This window comes from Melozone crissalis, unplaced genomic scaffold (genome assembly GCF_028551555.1).
Source record: "Melozone crissalis strain CALT ecotype California unplaced genomic scaffold, PUWL_Pcris_2 ptg000061l_1, whole genome shotgun sequence".
Classification (NCBI taxonomy): Eukaryota; Metazoa; Chordata; class Aves; order Passeriformes; family Passerellidae; genus Melozone; species Melozone crissalis.
The window spans coordinates 10,093,723-10,112,252 of NW_026535839.1; the positions used below are offsets into that span (position 1 = coordinate 10,093,723).

Consider the following 18,530-nt stretch of genomic DNA (forward strand, 5'->3'; position numbering starts at 1 on the left):
ATTATTCTGATATTTGCAGAAGTCTCTGCTAAAAATATCTGTAATGGTTTCTCCTTCCTCAACCCCAAATCTTCGGTGTAGTAATAATAACCCTCCTAACTGCTCCCTTTTAACATAAAGAGAGGGGGAAAAAAAAATCAATTTCCAAGACAAATGTTATGCTTTACAATGTAATTTATCACACAGTGATGAGTCATTTTAGGTGTTATATTTATCCATTAAATATCTGTGGACAAACTGAAATGTGTGCTTGTAATTGCTCCTCAGTTATTGTATTGAGCTTCACAGATGCTTCCCTGGGTCAGTAATTGATGTTTTTAGGGGGGGTTGTTCATCCTGCCTTTGAACAATTCTTGCATTTAATAAAAAACACCACAAAAAATTCTCTTTTTCCTTATAGGACTCCAGAAGGTTTGAAGTTACAAGAAGAAAAGGTAGGAAAACTGGTTTTCTTTCAGTGTGTGTGTGTTGGTGTTGAGTATCTTGCAGTAACTTTTTAAAATAAGCATGAGTTCACACACTTGAAAGGTTGTGCTGCTGTGGGTTTTCCAACAGTCTGTGCCTGGTGCTTGTCTGACAGTTCTTAGTGTTGCAAATTGTAGATTTTTTTTTTTTCCCCAATGAAAAGCTGCTATTTTAGCACAGAATTTCATGATGGTGTTGGGTGTGTATGTCAAGGTCTGGATGCTGGCAGGGCACCTAAATGGCTTTAAGCTGAAGAAAGATAATTTAGATTAGATATTAGGAAGGAATTCTTCCCTGTGAGGGTGGTGAGGCCCTGGCACAGGTTGCCCAGAGCAGCTGTGGCTGCCCCATCCCTGGAAGGGTTCAAAGCCAGGCTGGAGGGGGCTGTTGTTCTGATTTTTTAAGATTTTCTAAGCCTTCTGATGTTTACATTCTTGCAGCAAACTTTCTGACACACTTTCTGTAAATAACTCCTTGTTTTGCATTCTTTTATGGAAGAAGATAAATTTCATAGACTGTTAGTTTGTCCAGTGTCATTGGAGAGGTGGCACTTTCACCCTCCAATCCACTGTCACTTTTGGAAAACTATAAATGTTAAACTCAGATAGATTTCCCTTTTCTTCACCTTGAAAGCAGCAGTGTGTGTGTGCTTGTGTTGTTTCGTGTCCTATAGTGACATCGGGCCTGGGACAGTGGAAGGCATGGCAGGGCGTTGGAACTGGATGGATTTAAAGCTCTTTTCCAACCCACAACATTCTGTGCTAAACTCAAACCCTGGAGAATTTCAGGGAGAAAAAGGTGCAGAGCAGGCTCTCCATGCTCTGCCCAGCACAGCTCCACCCAAGGGTGCTCTGAGCTCAGCTCCTGGGCACTCTGCTGCCTCAGAAGCAATTGCCTTCTGCCAGGAGAGGCTCTTTGATGGCTCCGGGCAGCTGGGGGAGAATTGGCCATCAAAGTGCTCATTCTGGTTATCATTAATTTTGATTTTGTTCAGCAGATGTTTTCTGGATCAGGCAGTTGCTTTCCTCATCTGTCTTGGTAGAATGTGAAGCAGGTGGCACTCTGCTGTTCAATGGATTAATGCATTCCCTGCTCCCTTCCAGAGCTTCTTGAATTGTTTCAGGCATCCCATATGTTGGGAAGAGGTTGTAACCACCAAGGTTTTACTGCATAAGCAAAGAAGGTCAGGTCCAAGGGTAAATTGTCATTTGGGCAAATAATTTTTTGTTGTAGTTTTTGGGATTTTTTTATTCTGTGAGGCTGAGGCAGCAGAGAGGCTTGAATTAATTAAAAATACAGCTATTGCTAAAGGTGAAATCTGTTTGGTTTAGGTGTCCAGTGCATGTGTGTGTTCGATCAAATTTCTGCCACTCTTCATGAAGAAACCCAGCTCTGTTGTACTTCCCTCAGTGTGAACCTGATGAGGGCTCTTGGGTGGGTCAGGGCTGCTTTGGGGTGCAGAAAACCTCTTGGTGTTGTGGGTGTGGACACATTTCAGTCATGCCCTGGCTGTAGTTTTGGTGCAGTTCATTATAGGCACAGAGGCTGGATCCAGTCCTGTGCATGTACCTCCAGTCCTTTTTCAGATATGAGTTCTGCTTCCAAAACTTTCTTCACAGTGAACGTAACCAACACATATGAGAGCTTAAAGATAGCAGTTCTTGAAATCAGGTTTGAGTTTACAGATTGTGTGCTTGGAGAATGTTACTGCAGAGCAATAACTGAATTTGGAGATCAGTGCCTCAAGACACAAAATTTCCAGGCTAAGTGAGGCTGATTTCTCACTGCTTCCAGAGGATGGGCAAGACTTAACTTTTATTTTAAGGGGTAAAACCATAATTCTTTTTTTTTCAGAAGTGAATTCAATGTAATGGACTTCTGTTAGAACCTTCTTAGATCCATGGCTGGAGTGAAGGGGATGGAAACTGAGGGAGTTAAGATGTATAGATAAATTTGGCTTATGCCCAGCAAGGCAATATGTGGATTATCAAGCCTGTCTGAAGAACTGCAAACTCCTCAAAAGTCAAGAAAATGCTAACATGGTAAATACCTCTTGATAACAAAAGCCTGTGGATTTGCAGAGCTACCTGGGGATTTTCAGCAATGTTTAAGTATCTTCCTCTCTGGAGTTATTCCTCAATAGTGCCTATAAAATAATTCAACTAAAGGCTCCTTCAGAAACCTGTTCAGTATTAAAATGTGCACAGAGCAGATATCATTTGGTGTCAGGAAAAAAATAACAGGAGGGTCAGAATGTTTATTATGCACACAAAAGGATTTCTTCTAAGTCTTGTGATATGATTTGAGGTGATTTTGAAGAAGTCTTTTTCCCCCTAAAAATGGTAATTTTTGCAGATAATGTTTTTTACCTGAGGAAATGAGATGATTGGAAGAGATTGGGAGTTGTGGGTTTATCCTTGTTCTATTCCCTTGGTAGAAATTTTGGCTTTTTCATAAAAAGCTGAAAAACTAAAAAATATCTCCCAGAAACACCCACAAATGTGGGAGCTCAGCAGACTTACTCTGTATCTGCTTTTATTATCCCAGGCTTGTGGATGATCCAAGATGATTAAAAAAAGAGCTTTTGGTGAAAGGAGGGGCAATCGTGGTTTAGACTTTTCAGAATTTTTCTTTATTTTGGGACAAAACGTTTGAATCCTTTAGATTTAAAGCAGACGCTTTTCTTTCAAAGGGAGCAAAGCCTTGATTGTTTTTGAGCATGGAAACACTTTTTTCTTTTTTAGTTGTGGATGAGTGTAGTTAAACTGTGAGGTTTTGGTTACCAAGCATCAGGATTACATATGCTGGAGAAATTCTGAACCTGCTCCAAAGCCCATTACAGTCAATGAATGGTTTTCCTTTTACTTCCATGGCATGAGATCAGCAGTAATTACATGATCTTTTAATTGCTGTGGTATGGAGGAGAGAAGCTTCCCTGACTGCAGCTGGCAGCCACCTCTCAGTGATGTTTGGAGACTGATTTTCTTCTCAATTGAAATGGAAATGGCTGCAGAACTATTTGGTTTCTGGGATGTCTAACTGGTGTGCAAATATTACCCTTTTTGACTAAAAATAATTTTTTTAATTGAGAAAACCCTCAATCTGAGATTTGATTAGAAGATGCAGGAATATTTTTCTAAATTCACTTGAAATTTGCCTCTGAGTTGGTCACTCAATTGACCCACTGTAGTGGGTCATATTATATTATCATCCATATTATGTCCATGCAATGGTAACCAGAATATATGGGGTAGGGTGCCAGGTTTGGTATTGTGCTTTGCAAACAAGCTCCCAACCATGCAAAAAACCTCTAAACACAAGCTCAAGAAACCCCAGCATGTGATAAACAAGCACAGGATTTGAATACCACCCTGTTATATTACGCTGTTGAACTAAAATCACAGGGCAAGTTTGGGCAGCCAGATCTTTTTTCACTAACTGATACTTTTCTCTTTTCTAATTTTTGTGTTAATTTTTCCTAATTTTTCCTGCCCTTAGTGCAGAGGAAAGGGGAATAACCTGCGCATTCCTCGTTGCTGTCCAGGGCAGTGTAATACTGCAGGAGAGCAGATGGGGAAGAGCAAAACAGGAGCAGGGAGCTGGGAAAAGCAGCAGTTTGTGCAGATCATGTGGACACAGAGGCATTTAGTGAAAAGGATGAGATGTCAGAATAGTTGGGGTTGGAAGGAACCTCAAAGCCCATCCCATTCCACCTCCTGCCATCTTTTGCTGGCAGGACACCTTCTGTGTTCCCAGGCTGCTCCAAGCCCTGTCCAGCCTGGTCTTGGACACTTCCAGGGATAGGACAGTCACTGCTTCTCTGGAAAACAAGTGCTAGCGTCTCACCATCCTCACAGGGGAGAATTTCTTCCTAAAATCTACATAGTCTGAGGGGAAGTCCCTGTGCAGGAAACTGGGAGACTGAAGGGTGTGTGCTAGATTGGAAGAAATGGGACCAAGCTTGTAGAGAGCATCTGCAGACATTAGGCTGGACAGTGGCAGGGTTTAATTTTAAAGATTGATGACTTTTCCCTGTGTAATGAGTGTACATGAATGCATAATACTTACCTGTTGCTGTAAATTACGCCATACAGCTTCTATATGTAAAAGCCACATACATTTGTGTCTATCAAATTCCCCGTGTCTGGCAGAACAGAGCCTCCAGTGGTTTCCCCAATTATTTTAATGGCAAGGACATAGGAATTAATTCTGCAACTTCTGGAGCTAACAAATGTTCCCATTTCAGCTGGCACTGTGGGGCTGAAGGATGCTGAGTATTAGAACAAATTGTCTGCTGAGTAGAACTGTGCTCAAGCATATGTATAGTCACATTAAGCATAAAGAGCCAGGTCTTCAGTAGATAGAAATCAGCAAAGCTCTGCTGAATTAATGGACCACCTTTGCTTTTTACTAGCTGAGAACCTAACCCAGGCACTTAAAAGTTTTAATTTGTTTTTATGTTGTTCACAATCATCCGTTCAACAAATTAGTGTCAAAAGATGCTTTTGAAACCATTCAGCCAAGAAATGTTCAAGTAAATTGCTTCTGCTTTGACCATATAATCTTATTAAATGAGATGCAACTCTAGATTTATTCAGACAGATGACATCACACTGCCATAAAGATACAAACTTTAAATATGTGCTTTGAATTAAAACTTCTTTGAATTGACACTTGTCTGAAGTTTTCACAAGCTCTGTGTTGTGGATATCCTATTTGTATGTATTTATTGGAGATACAGAATCCTCATTGTCACACTGTGATCCCTAATCACAATGTGGAGCAATAGAATGTAGTACACCCTGAGCTTTCTCAAGTTGCTAGAGTTTTATTGAAAAATCTCTGCATCAATTAGCAATGGTAGAGGATCCAGCCAACAGCTTAAGAAATATTTCATTATTCTTCACTTGACATCAGTTTTTATGTCCTACATGAAAAACTGACTCATGGTTATAAAACAGTAATGCCCTTCAGAAATTCTATTTACTCTGTCCTTTCTTTTTGCCCACTTCAAATGTTTGTCTCTCCATGGAAGATGACAGGCACTCCAAAATTGGCAGGAATGATAAGTTGCTGTCCTGAAATCCTTTGGGAGCACAAAGTGGTCAGCTGTAATTACTTTTGTAGTAAATCACCTATTAATTTCCCATTATGTTGGTTTTTTCCCATTACTGGAATCCAAAAAAATCTGTGTTTTTTTTCCTTATGACTTAGTCAAAACCCTCCAAAAATCAGTAGCTGTGCCTATGTTGCTCTTTAGAAGAAACTGTGTCACCAGGATCTTGGTTATCTGGCTATCCCAGTTACATCCAGATGATATAATATGAAAGTAAATATTTGTATGTGTATGCTCTGTACACAGCTGGGTGTTCAGAAACGCACTGGCTGAATTTCAGGACATTCCTCCAAAGTCTGAAGGACAGCTTTTACATTAAAAATCCCTGTTTTGTTGAATTACAAGTTGTAATATTTTCCATGTTTGTTATACTAGTTTTAACAATTACTCAGTCTTTACTTCAAACAAAGTTTTTTGTCTCTGCCCATCTCAGCTGCTTGATTTTTTCATAGAAAGTTTTATTATCTCTGGCTTTGCCATTCACTGACAATGTATGCTTTGAAATCTGTTACTCAGGGAAGGATGTTTGGGTCAAGATATTAATCTGATGTTTAGTGTCTGTGTTTCCAAGGTTATGAAATGACAGTTTCTCAGATTTTTTTTGTACTTCATCTCACTTGAACAGCCTAGCCCTAGTTGGGAAAGGGCAAAGTTGTTTGCTCCCACACACCTATCAGCAGCGGTGTTTAATTATAACTTGGCATATTTTGTGCTCTTAAGTGGCAGGAATTAAAAGAGGGAGTAAAACCCTGTGGAGGGGGAAGAACCTCAAATAATCAACACATTAGCCAGTGCTGGGCACAGCAGTAAATTAACAGGAATGCCAATGCTCCTAGGCAGTGTCACTATTGCTGTTTGTATTGCACATGTGTCTGGGATGAGGGGCAGAGAATTGCAGCTTAGCCAGGGAGTTTCTGAGCAGCTCCTGAACCAAAAAGAGCTGGCCCTGGTGCGCACATTTGACTGATAAATGACTGTTCACAGAGATGGAATACTTCTGAAAATGTGAGTACAGACATGGCTTAGCCCAGCTTTGCCACAGGCACAGCAAACCCCTTGCATGCCCATCTCTCTGGCTGGTGGAAACAGAGTGGTTTTGCAGAGTTAAGGTTTCTGTAAAATGGATCCATCAGTTTGTGTAGTTGAGTACTCTGGGGCAGCAGGAGGAATGAATTCTCTTCATGGCAGAATGGACATGACTGTTTAGTAAGTAAATAAAATAGAGTGTGGCTTTGCTAGAGCAGCAGATTGATGGACCTGAAGGAGCTGGGGTGAAAACTTCTTGAGTGGCAGGAAATCAGGAAACTGCTTCCCAGCAGCAGCTGGATCAAGCAGATTGTGGACAAGCTTAGGAAGTGGACAACTTCAGTTCCCAGTGTGGGAAGAGGGAGAAGATGGAGGTGAGCCAGAAATCTATGAGACCGTGTGAGGATTTACAGGGAGATACAAAATGACCTATATATATGTACTCCATACCGCTGTACATCATAAATAAGTATACCCAGTTCAGAGTGCTGAAGCTGGATGTGCCTGAAGGCATCTCTCTTTTTCCATCTGAAATCAGAACAAACTCTGCTGATTTGGCAGCTGAAAAAGCTGCATGTGGTGTTGGCTTCAGTCAGCCCTTGAGTCCACAAACTTCTCTACTTTTTCAATCTGAACTGAGAAGTTTTTTAGAAGATGCTGCTTTGTCCTACAAACCTTGTTTTGGCCTCGTCTTCAAAAGTGCTCCAAAGCACTTTTCTCCAGCTGCCCCAGAGCTGTAAAGCAGCTAAGTCTTCTAAGATAGCCTGTCTTCAAGAATAAGAGAACCAATATTTTTAGGCAAACGGGCCTTTCTTGACTCAAGTATCATTAGCAGCAGCCAGGTTGAAATACAGTGAGGTTTGAAGTCATGTTGGATTTGATTTATTTGGTTGTTTTCAGTGGCGCATTGTTCTTTCTATGAAATTCTACTGTTGTGTCCAGCCACATAACTCTGGTGGAATGCTGTTGTTACCGAGAGCATTGCATGATGTGGAAGCCCCTCTCATATGGAGCAGACATGTGATGCTAGTACATGATATTGAAAGGTGCATATGCGCTCTAAACCCAGAGTTTTCAGACCAGCTATAACATAAACTCATTTCTAAGGGTTGAATAAAAAACTGGCAGCAGATGTTTCTGGTAATGCCAATATAATGTAATATGCAAACACTGTCAAACAAATCAGTTTATTCAACATGTCTTAGCTATTAGAAAAATTAGTAAATTCAGACTTTCAAACAAGATCCAAAGTCCAGGATCCCTTCTGGGTCCAGTCAGATTTTTGAGTCATGATTTTTGAACATGCCACTAGTCTACTTAATATGTGTAAGAGCATGGTGCATTTTCAATTTCAGACTTAATAGGTTTCAACATGCCATTTCTTCTTGAACTGAGCTTTAACTGTGAGGCAGAGCAATTAGGGTAATAGTACTGGAGCTTCAACTCACTGCTCAAATATGAGCTAAAAATAAGAGAGGAATAACCCTCTTTATGCTCTCTTAGTTCAGGTACTTACTCCCAGGTGGTCATGGCCTCAGCCTGTGGAGATGGAGGTGCTGAGCCTGTCACTGGGTTTGCCCAGCTGGGAGGGTGGTTTAAGGCAGGGGAGCTCTAAGGGAGCTCTGGAGGTGACATGGACAGTGGCTGAGGCCATCAGTGATCCTTGCAGTGCTTAACTGTGGGGCTGTTATGGCCTTGCACCGTATCCTGCTCTAGCCCAACCCAGCAGAATGATGGAATACCAGGATGGTTTGGGTTGGAAGGGGTTTGAAACGTTATCTCATTACAGCCCCCCACCATGGGCAGGGACACCTTCCGCTATCCCAGGATGCTTCAAGCCACGTTCAAGCTGGCCTTGGACACTTCCAGGGATGGGGCAGCCACAGCTTCTCTGGGCAATGTGTGCCAGGGCCTCACTGCCCTCTCAGGGAAGAATTCCTTCCTAATAGGGTGTGAAGAATGAGCCATTCAGGTGTTTGGGGCCATAGCCACATCCCTGGCTGCTGTTAGAGCACATTCTCTGCTTAAGTGAGTGGTTTTCAGAGAGCCCCACTTTGTGTGTACATGGTCCTTTTGGACTTCACATTTCTAAGCAAGATTTCATTTCAGTAATTAGCATGTGTCAGTATATTTTTAATAAGAACTTAGGAGCCTGTGAAATGGTCCAGTTCATGGTGCTTGGGAAAGAAAAATCTGCTCTCTATAAGGTAATGTAATTACTTTTCTAAAAGAGTTTTTATTATGCATCTAACTGCACATTTACTGTTCTTGATAGACCCAAATAAAACCAGAACAGAATGAATAAGCCATTGGGTAAATAAAAGAGGTAAAGCATTTATAAATATGTATTTAGTCAACAGAGCTGATTGGCCACTGTGCAACTGCTCCAAGGTCTCAGTAATCTAAGTTTAATAGCCTTCCATAAATATTTCCTTGTTTGTCACGAGACAGGAGTTATTTATCTATGCCATGCTGCTTGCTTGTATTTGATGAGAATTTTTGAAGAATATTAGGCAGGTTTGTTGTTTTGCATAAAGCATAATGGGCACTGTGTGTTTATGTAGTAGCATGAGAGTGATCCTTGTATTTTTGTCCTCATCTCCTCCTCATTATTATCCTTGCCTCTCCCTCATAGGTGCTATGTCTTTTTGTCATTCTTTTTACTCTCTCAGTTTTAGTGAGGTTAAGATGTGCTTTCTTTTTGCTGAATTTCTGTCTGATAAAGTGTCTCCAGTGATGTGACAGTCATTAGGGCTGAATATCAGCCCAGTTTTTTTTCCTAATTGAGTGTAAAACTATTTGACTCATTTCAGGTATCACAAAACTCATCCAGTAACATGTTTAAGCAGGATGAAACTAACATATGCACAAAGGGATTCTGGACCTGTAGACTTCAAAGCTGGTTCCTTGCAAAGGCATAAGTTGGGTTTTGGCTTTTAAATTTGTTCAGCACAGGGGACCATGTCTGGTTGTTATTGTATCTGTTTCTGTGGTTTGTGTGCACAATAGTTGTTGCAAAGGCTGAAATCTATCTTGCACAGCCAGCAGATAATAGCATCAAATTATGCTCTATCTTGGAAAATAAAAAAATACAAGAAAAAAGTGTTGCGTTTTCCATCTGCAGATTTGGAAATTTTTCAAAATGTCACTTCTTACAAGATTTCAATTTACTTTCTCATTGCAACTGCAAAGTAGGTGACAGTGGCATGCAGTGCTCCTGCCTCTAGTTGTTTTGCTTTTCCCATTGAAATTCTATGATGTGAATTGCCTATAACAGGATCTTTTTTCTTTACTTTTCATATCTGAATGCTTTAAAAAATCATTTTTCTCTCAGTTACTCAGGTTAGGTTTTTTTTTATTATCCTGGTTTTTATTTCTTTGCCCGTAATTGTTTTTCAAAAATTATTAGTTTTCCCTAAATTATATAATAGCCATATTTAGGTTTAAACTCCTATTGCCTGTTAAATACAGAAGTTCATCAGCTGTTTTTAGCAGAATCAACATTGTGGCAACCCTTATTCCCTGGGAAATAGAATCAGTGAAGCCAGAAATTGGAAGCAGCCCTGTGCAGCTTCTCTGCTCTTATCAACGTGTCCAACTCTGTTGGCACCGGTGTCAGTGAGGGCTGATCCATTGCCAGAGACATTTTCATGGGAGAACACCAGTTTGTGAGCAGAGAGGGTGGCTGTGCTTGGAGCAGATATCCCAGCCTGGGAGGTGCCTGTGTGTGCACTCCTGGATGCCGATGGGATTTCCCAGGTGTGCAGGAGTTGGGATCCAGGCTACATCTGAGCACTGTGCCCTGATGAAATAACTGTGTGACCCACAAAAATTCTGATAAATTAAGAAGTTCATTCTCCTAACTCTGTCATAATACTTTAACCCTCAGCAGTGACAGGATGAGACCCTGAGAGGGTCTGTCAGAGGGGTTCATGGTCTCACTGCTCAGGGTGGCTGGATTAGTGTGCCTGTTCCTGATGCTGGTTTTGGAATGAGCAGTTGGAGTCCTGGGAAAGTTGGAGAGAAGTACAGGTTCTTACATGCTTGTAAAACCAAGCTGGGTTTTGCCATCATGAGGATGAACTGGCCAGCCAGGGCTGCAGTGTGTGTGCTGGATAGAGGACTGTAACAGCTTCTAGTGGGCTGGGAGTCTCAAAACCAGTAAGGAGCAACTCTTTACTGTAAGGCAGAGCATGTGGATTAAGTCAAAGCCCTTACCAGTATATTAAATTATCCAGAAAGCCCTGACTGCTCCTCATTACTACAAGGTGTCCCAATCAGAACTAAGTCTTCACATAAAGATAGCAGTAAAGGAGGAGAGACAACTCTTTTCCTTTTGGATATATAATAAATGCTTCCTGCATGGGAGGGTTTACATTTGGATGACACCTGTAAGTATATTCCAAACAGGTCAGCTGGATTAAAGAGAGTGCTAAGTGATCATTTTTGGTGAGTCACAGAGTTTGTATTATGACTCGATCATCCTAACATGTCCTGGGAAGTGTGGAGGTGCTGGTGAAGTAATTGGATTCTGAGTGAACTTGAAAATGATTTCCTGATTGACTGTGAGACAATGCTGAGAATGACTCTTTCACCCTTGTAATGTTCACCCAATATAAATAACACCACCAGAACAAGTCCTGCCTGATCTGTGTGCTGGGCATTGCAATTCCCTCCTCAAAGGAAGCGTGTTCATCAGGCCTTGTTCATCACATCTGGGCTGTGTTCCCTCTGATTCAATGATCCCATCATCATTCACACATCTTTAACTGAGCACCCCCTAGTATTCTAAAACAGAAATAATCATTACAGCCCTCTGTCTTTCCTTTCACCCCTCTGCCTTTCCAGCAGACAGAAGCTCTAATGTGATTATTTCTCAGGATGCAGTTTGCTCACTGGAGGGTGAGAGGCTGTTCTTGTCGGGAGAACGGCGCTGCTGGCCTCGCTGAGCACCTCTGCACAGCACATGGAGCTTTCTCTCTTTGGGAAACAACCTGTGGGATTATTTTCAGTTTCAAATGCCACAGCATTTAGTATTTGAAATTACATAATGAAACATATTTTATTGTTCTCATTTAACAACAGGAATGATAAAGAAAATAAAGTATCCAGCCTATTTTCCTTTGTATCCAGGAGCTAATTTTGACCCGGCCCTCTACCAGTGGAGTTTCCATTTCACTTTCCTGATTTCGCAGCAATAATTTTCAGACTTTCCATGAACCAAACCTGTTGTTCGCTCTCTCAGTGCGTTCCCAGGGGACGGGAGGATTTCTGTCAGAGCAGCAGAGCAGTTCCTTCCAGGAGGCTGGGGGGAAGCAGGGAGGGGGCAGCGGCTGTGCGCGCGTGCCCCCGTTGCTGATGCGCTGATCAGCACACGGCTGCTGTGAGCAGGGCTCTCCAGGGACAGCCAGCTCCAGCAGGAGAGCCATTAATATCCAGCAGCTCTGGCAGTGGGAGCTAAGCATAGTGCACTTATTTAATTTAGACGTTAAATCTCTTTCTTAGCACAAACAAACACTCCTTTGCTGGCTTAAAATTCTCCTCGGCTGCTGTGTGGATGGAGCTTTTGTCTGCGAGCCTGCAGTTTTGGCAAGGGCTTGGAGGGGGATGTGGTCACAGAAACAGGGAATTGTTAAGGCTGGAAAAAGCCTCTAGGATCATCGAATCCAGGCATTAACCTGGCACTGCATTGTTCCTGGGAGCTCTCCCAAGCTCTGTGCTGAACCATGCCGGCTGGTCGCTTCTGGGGTGAGGGGTCTGCTTGTCTTTGGGGGCTCCAAGGGCTTTAGGTCATTAAGGAGTTAGAGGTGGTTGGTCAGAACTGCTCTGTTGGGTTTGCAGTTGGAATAAACAGGCAGAAACTCAACCCCAAACTAGATCCTTTTGGCTCACTTGCAAAATCCCATCTCCAATGTGTAAACAGGCACCCTCTAGCATTACTTATAGATGAAGTGTATTCGAGCAAGAATAAGATCAAATGAGTTAATAATTATTAAAACTAGGATTTCTGCTGGCTTAAATACAACAAACATTTTTTGGTTTTTGAGTTTATTTACTTCTGGTAAGAAAGGATGAGTTCAGATTTTGCCTCTTGGTGAACAGATATGAGCCTAAGCATTGTCTAGATCTTCAGTGGAACAAATTCCTTACTACTTGATGCTACACATGCTGCAGTAAAAATAAATGTTATTTCCCACAAACACCACTATACTATGTTAGTATTTCTCTTAATTACTGGAAAAATTGCTGGTACTACCCCTGTTTCCTACAGGCAATGCCATATGACAAAAAGAAGGTCTGAGGTTTCCAGGAACATATGCATGAGCTACAGGCAAGTTTTTCTAAAGGCAAAACGGTTGGGTTTTGTTTCACAAGCTTCATTTAGTTCTTGAGAGAGCACACAGACTTTCTTCTTTAAGGTCAGATAAAAATCTGTTTTCTGCTGCTAATTTATCAGGCACTAGAATATGAAGGTCATGGTTTGTAGGGAGAAGAAGTAACTTTTACTAGGCCAGCTGAGAAATGTGGGAAGCTGTTGAGCTCAGTAACTGTTCATCAGGTCTAGAATGTTAATGGCAACTGTCAGATAGTGAATTCACTCCCTTTACACTTAAACAGAATTTGCTGGTTTTAAGGTTAGTGTAAACACAATCTTTTTACTTGTTATTGGAATCTAATGATGTGTTTGCCAGCTATTAAGATAAAAATGGCTCTCAGGTCCCCCATTCTTACCTCCTTTGGGTTTTTTGGTTTTTTGTCTTTTCTTTTTGAAGGAAAAAATAGAGATAACTTTGCAGAGTGTGTCCTGTGATGCCAAATGACTCTAGGACTTAGATAAGAGTGTGATTTAGCAGCAAAAGCTTTGGAGGTACACTGTAATGGGGAGGACGACAGTGGAGTCTGCGATGGGCATATTACCTTTTTACTTTATTTATTTTCTAGCTTACAATTTGGTATATTGGAATTTTCTTGGTGGTGGTGGCATGGATGTGGCCACTCTGCTGTGAGCGTCCCCTACAGTCCTGCTATGATTTCATTCTGTCCTCTTGAGAGTGGGGCCAAGGTTTCCATCTGTGTAGGGATGATGTGTGCCATAAGGAGTGCGGCTGTCTTCATGCTGTCTTATGAAATAGTTTAGATTGGATATTAGGAAAAATTTCTTCACTGAAAGGGTTGTCAAGCCCTGGCACAGGCTGCCCAGGGCAGAGGTGGAGCCCACATTCTCATGGAGAGATTTAAAATGTGTTTAAATTTTAAACACATTTTAGGTGTGGCACTTGGGGACATGGCTAGTGGTGGGTTTGGCACTGCTGGGTCAATGGTTGCACTCAGTGATCTTAGAGATGTTTTCCAACCTAAACATTTCTCTGTTTCTGTGCTTCATGTGTGGATGACACCATGGGGTTTGCAGCTGAATGCCCAGCGTGGCACAATCTCTGCATTAGCTGTTGGGATGTTATTTTGCCCAGAACAAGACCTTATTTGGGAGCTAGGTTGTTAGAAATTAAAATTCATGGAGCAGATACTTAGAGCAGATGACGTTTGTCAGGCTGTGATGCTGCACTCCCAGACCCCAGCTCTCTGCCTGTGGGTGCAGCCAGGCTGCAGCTGGCACCAAGGGGTTTAGCTGCAGTTCTCTACTTGCTTCTAGCACTGAGATCTTGCTCAGGATTTAATGGGAATTAAGTCTGATAGAAGAAGTTAAAAAATAATGATCACTTCTTCAGTGATACATTTTTCCCCTTCAGATTTCCTTCTTCTGTATCCTCTGATAGGAAAAAACACATGAAAACAAGGTTCACTGGAGTGCAGACATCACCAAAGCTGGTGTGATTTCAGAGATAAAATCAGCTGAAAACTAATTATGATAATATTTAACTTTTTAACACTATCACAAGTGTCAATATCCTTTAAACTGATAGTCATGATGTGCCTTTTTCCTTACAGTGTTAGTGAATCCTTTAGGTCTCCCTGCCTGACAGTGGCAGTCTGTCATTGTTGCTGATCCAACTCTATTGACTCTGAGCTTTAAATAATTAAAACTGTGTGCTTATATTGGGAAAAAAAGGCAAGAAAGAAACTTTTAGTAGCAGAATATCCTGCAACACTGGAATGTAGGTTTTGTAGGTTTTAACATTTCCTTCTTAATTGCTGTCTTTAATTTGCAAGAAAGATGTGACCCTCTGAGTGAGATGGGCTGGTATTAGTGAGATATGGAGTCCCACAGTTATTTGTGTAATTACATAATTACTTGTCTGAGAATGTGAGGTTTTTTTACATGGTGAGAAGAAAGCTCTCCTCTCCTGGTGGGACTAATGCAGAGCATGTTTTTAGTGTATCACTTGGAGGAGCAAAATGCACAGGAAGGAGCTTCTGCTGCTGTTTCTTGCTGTTGTTTGTATTTTGTTTTTAAGAATAGGAGCACAGCAAAGTGGCTGATCATTGAAGGCCATGAGTTAAGACCCCATCCCTGACATGTCATGTCTCACTGAAGCTTTTGAGGAAGCAAACCAAAACACTGAACTAAACTCTTGATGCCCAAGAGGCTCCATTCTCTATTCTGGTACTTCCAATAGCAGAAGCAAAGAATAAATTTTATGAGAGTGACTAAAAATAGTCTTATTGATTCCTGGAGCTTAGTTAGTCTCAGTGATTTCTCTATGCAAACCTCGTTCAGTTGCTATTTTCTGCCTTTGTCGTGATTTCAGTGAGGGAGGTGTAAAGGAAAGGTAACATCAATTGACCTAAATACAAGCTGTGAGTGGAAAAGCAGGCATAGCACTGGGAAAAGCAACAGGGAGATGCTGGTTCCTCTGGGATGCTGCTGCTCCGATGCTTTATCCTGTGTCAGCCCTGCTGGTGCGGAGTGTATGGATTTACTGGGTTTGTGTGCATTATTTCAGCAAGAAGTTGCTTTACATTGCAAGACAGGGTGTAACTGCTAAGCCTGTTGTTTGGTCTTAGTGGGTTTGGACACCCTAGGATATATCAAATGACTTGGATGCAGTAATAATTTAACTCCTAGTCACACAATTCTGAAAATAACAGGAGTTCTTTGTATATTTATATTGACTATATGTATGTTCTCAGATGGATTTCAGCACTTTATACTGAATTTTATTGGCTGTTGGGTTTTTACCCTAAAAGTCACTGTGTTATCTTAATCATAGCAAGTAACCTTTCTCATGTGTGAAGTGGGGATAACACTGGGTAAACTTAGAACTGTTGCGTGGGGTGGTTAAAGTATTTTGGTCTCCTTAAAATAAAGCTCTGTGTGTGTGTATGTCAGCAATGTACTTTGCTTTCTGCCCAGGTTCAGCTGATGACACTTTGTGAGTCAGTGGCAGAGCCAGGTACAGAAAGCTGCTAAAATTACTGATGGGTTGGGGGCCACTGTGGTAGTGGGGTCAGAACCTGCTGGTATTGGTGTGTGGGGTTTGAATATAGCTCAGCAGCATCCCTTGCAAGGTGTGCAGGACATCTCTCCCTTACTGGAGTTACTGAGACAGGAGGGTGGACAGGCTGTCACTCAGACTGTTGTCCCCCATGATGGATGTGTAGAAGGACAGGTGTGTGGCAGGACCATGATTTATCCATCAGAAGCTCACAGTGGGGACCTCTGTGCTTGGTGAGGGCATCACCTGCTCTGCTTCTCTGGCCCCTTACCCAGTAGGGCTCCTTTCTGCAACATAGTTCAGACTAAAGTGATACTGTCAGATGCTAAATATCAAATTATGGGGGATAATCATGGGGAAATAACATCTTTGGGAACCTCATTGGAATGTCTCTGTTTCCTGCTGTGCTTGCTCTGCAATACTGCATCATGTGCAGCTGGGCAGGGAATGGATTCTTCAAGTCTCTTAAGAAAGAACCTCAAAACTCTTCTCTGGAAGGAAACCTAATGGCTAAAGGAAAGTTGATGGGATCCCCCATGAAAACAGCAGCAAAATGGAAAGGCTGCCAGGGACTTTGCTTGCTGCAGGGAGGAAAACTGGAGGGAGGTGCAGGAAGGTGAGGGAGATCTCAAATTTCTATCCTGTAACAATTAGGGTGAGAGGGAATAGTGAGTGGAAGAAAAGGGAAGCAAGTGCTTGGGAATGCAAAAGCCCCAGGTCTAGTCTGCTTTACCAACCTCAAACCTGATTGACTTTACGGAGGTGAGGCAGTGACTTGCAGGATGCTAGGAGATGGATTTGCTTTCTGCAAAAATTGTTTGCCAGGCAGCTCCTGGTGCTTCTGGTGCTTTTCCTGTTGAAGAACTCAAAAGAATAAAGCTTGACATCCTTAAATTCACTCTAAAGGGAAACACAGGGCATTTTAGCATGGCATGCCATGACAGATGCTGGCATGTTTCAATGCTGAAAGCTTGCTATGTGCTCTGGTCCACAGGGTATTTCTGGCCTCACTTCTGCATGGAAAACTGTCCTTCTGCCCCAGATATCCCTGGAAGTCAGGGCCTCCTTCCCATGACCCTGCAGCATTGCTGTGGGCCAGGCCTGCTTGCTGAGATGCCTTCACTCCCCCCAGCCCATGCTGCTCACTGTGTGTCTCTGGTGGCAGCAGTGGGACTTGTGTGCTTGGCTGTGTTTGCAAATTTGGCCTTTAGCTGCTTGCTCTCCCGTTTTGTTGACGGCTGGAGAGATCATACAGAACATACAGAGGGATGGGGCTGTGTGCAGTGAATAACAATGAAATGCCCGGTTTGTGCTGCTGCTTGAGCACGCTTTGAAAGAGAACCTTCGTGGTCCTTGTGTTCAGAGCTTCTCTTGAAGCAAGGGCAGGCTTAAAAGGAAAGAAAAAGTGTCAGGATTTCACATCCTAGCCACCACGTCCCAGAGCAGCACCCCTCTGGCTGTCAGACATCACTGTGCCCCTCCAGAAACCCTCCCTGCCTTTAACAAGTAGCACTAAGGGTGCTGGAGGTGAATTATCTTTAGAGGAGAGCTCTGCTGTCAGAGTGGGTATGACTGCTCTGTTTAGCTGTGCTGAATTATTTTGGATAGTTATTTCTGGGGTATGGACCAGCCCCCAATGACTCTGTAATACACAGCTCTGCAGAGCAGCTCCTCAGAGCTGTCTCTGGGGAAGGCAGTGCTTTCCACTGAAAGATGAGATTGCAAGGGCTGCACTTACCTCCTTTAAAAACAGATAAACATTTCAACAGCATGAGGTGACTAAGTGTTATCCTGGTATTTTGTAACTACTTTCTTTGAATAGAGCAAGGCTTTGTTAATACTATAGTACTGGAGCAATGCTCTGCAGCTGACATTTGCAAAAATCTCTCCTTGTATTTCATTATTTGAACAGATCTTACTCAACCCTAAAGGTTTTGCTTTAGTAAAGGAAAAGCAGATGTGTGTAGATGTGATCCAGAGTCAGGAAAGAATATGGGTATGCACCCTTGCTTTTTCTTTCAAATAGGAGATTCAGACAATAAAAAAGGTCTTTATTTCATGGCCATCTGTGATCCTCCACTCCATTCAGTTAAACAAAGGGACCCCAAAATCCTGGGATTGCAGGGATCAGGAGCCTGTGCATGCATTTAGAGTAAATGCAGTAGTGCTTGAACCAGGAGGGCACGGCAGCAGCCCACCAGCTCGTCCCACTTTCAGTACTGACTGTCCTGGACTTTGCTCCTGGTTGTTTACCTGTAGGAGGTGAGAGAAGACTGCAGCCTTTACAGATTTGTCCGTGGTCATGGGGAACACAGAAAAGGGCACATGGTGGCATCAGCAGGAATAGATCATGAGCACTGTGCTTTATCTAGAGCTAGTGAAGATTTTGCCACAAATAACTCATCCTGCTCTGTCCTTCTTATCTCTCCCTCAGCCTTGCAAAATGTATTTCAAATACACAGTGTCTCCCTGTTTGAGCCAGTTATCTGCCTCTCAACAGCTACTTATTCTTCCAAAGTACTCTATTA

The 18,530-nt window shown here is 42.3% G+C and overlaps 1 protein-coding gene across 4 annotated transcripts in view; it reads left to right on the top strand.

The window, feature by feature from the left end:
- The window catches only part of FSTL4 (follistatin like 4), a 208,126-nt gene that overhangs the window by 14,546 nt on the left and 175,050 nt on the right, over nt 1–18,530 (top strand). For all 4 annotated transcript variants that reach the window (XM_054287914.1, XM_054287917.1, XM_054287915.1 and 1 more), the window contains exon 3: nt 401–434. In XM_054287914.1, coding sequence (XP_054143889.1) covers nt 401–434 — 34 coding nt within the window. The remainder of the gene's footprint in view (nt 1–400; nt 435–18,530) is intronic.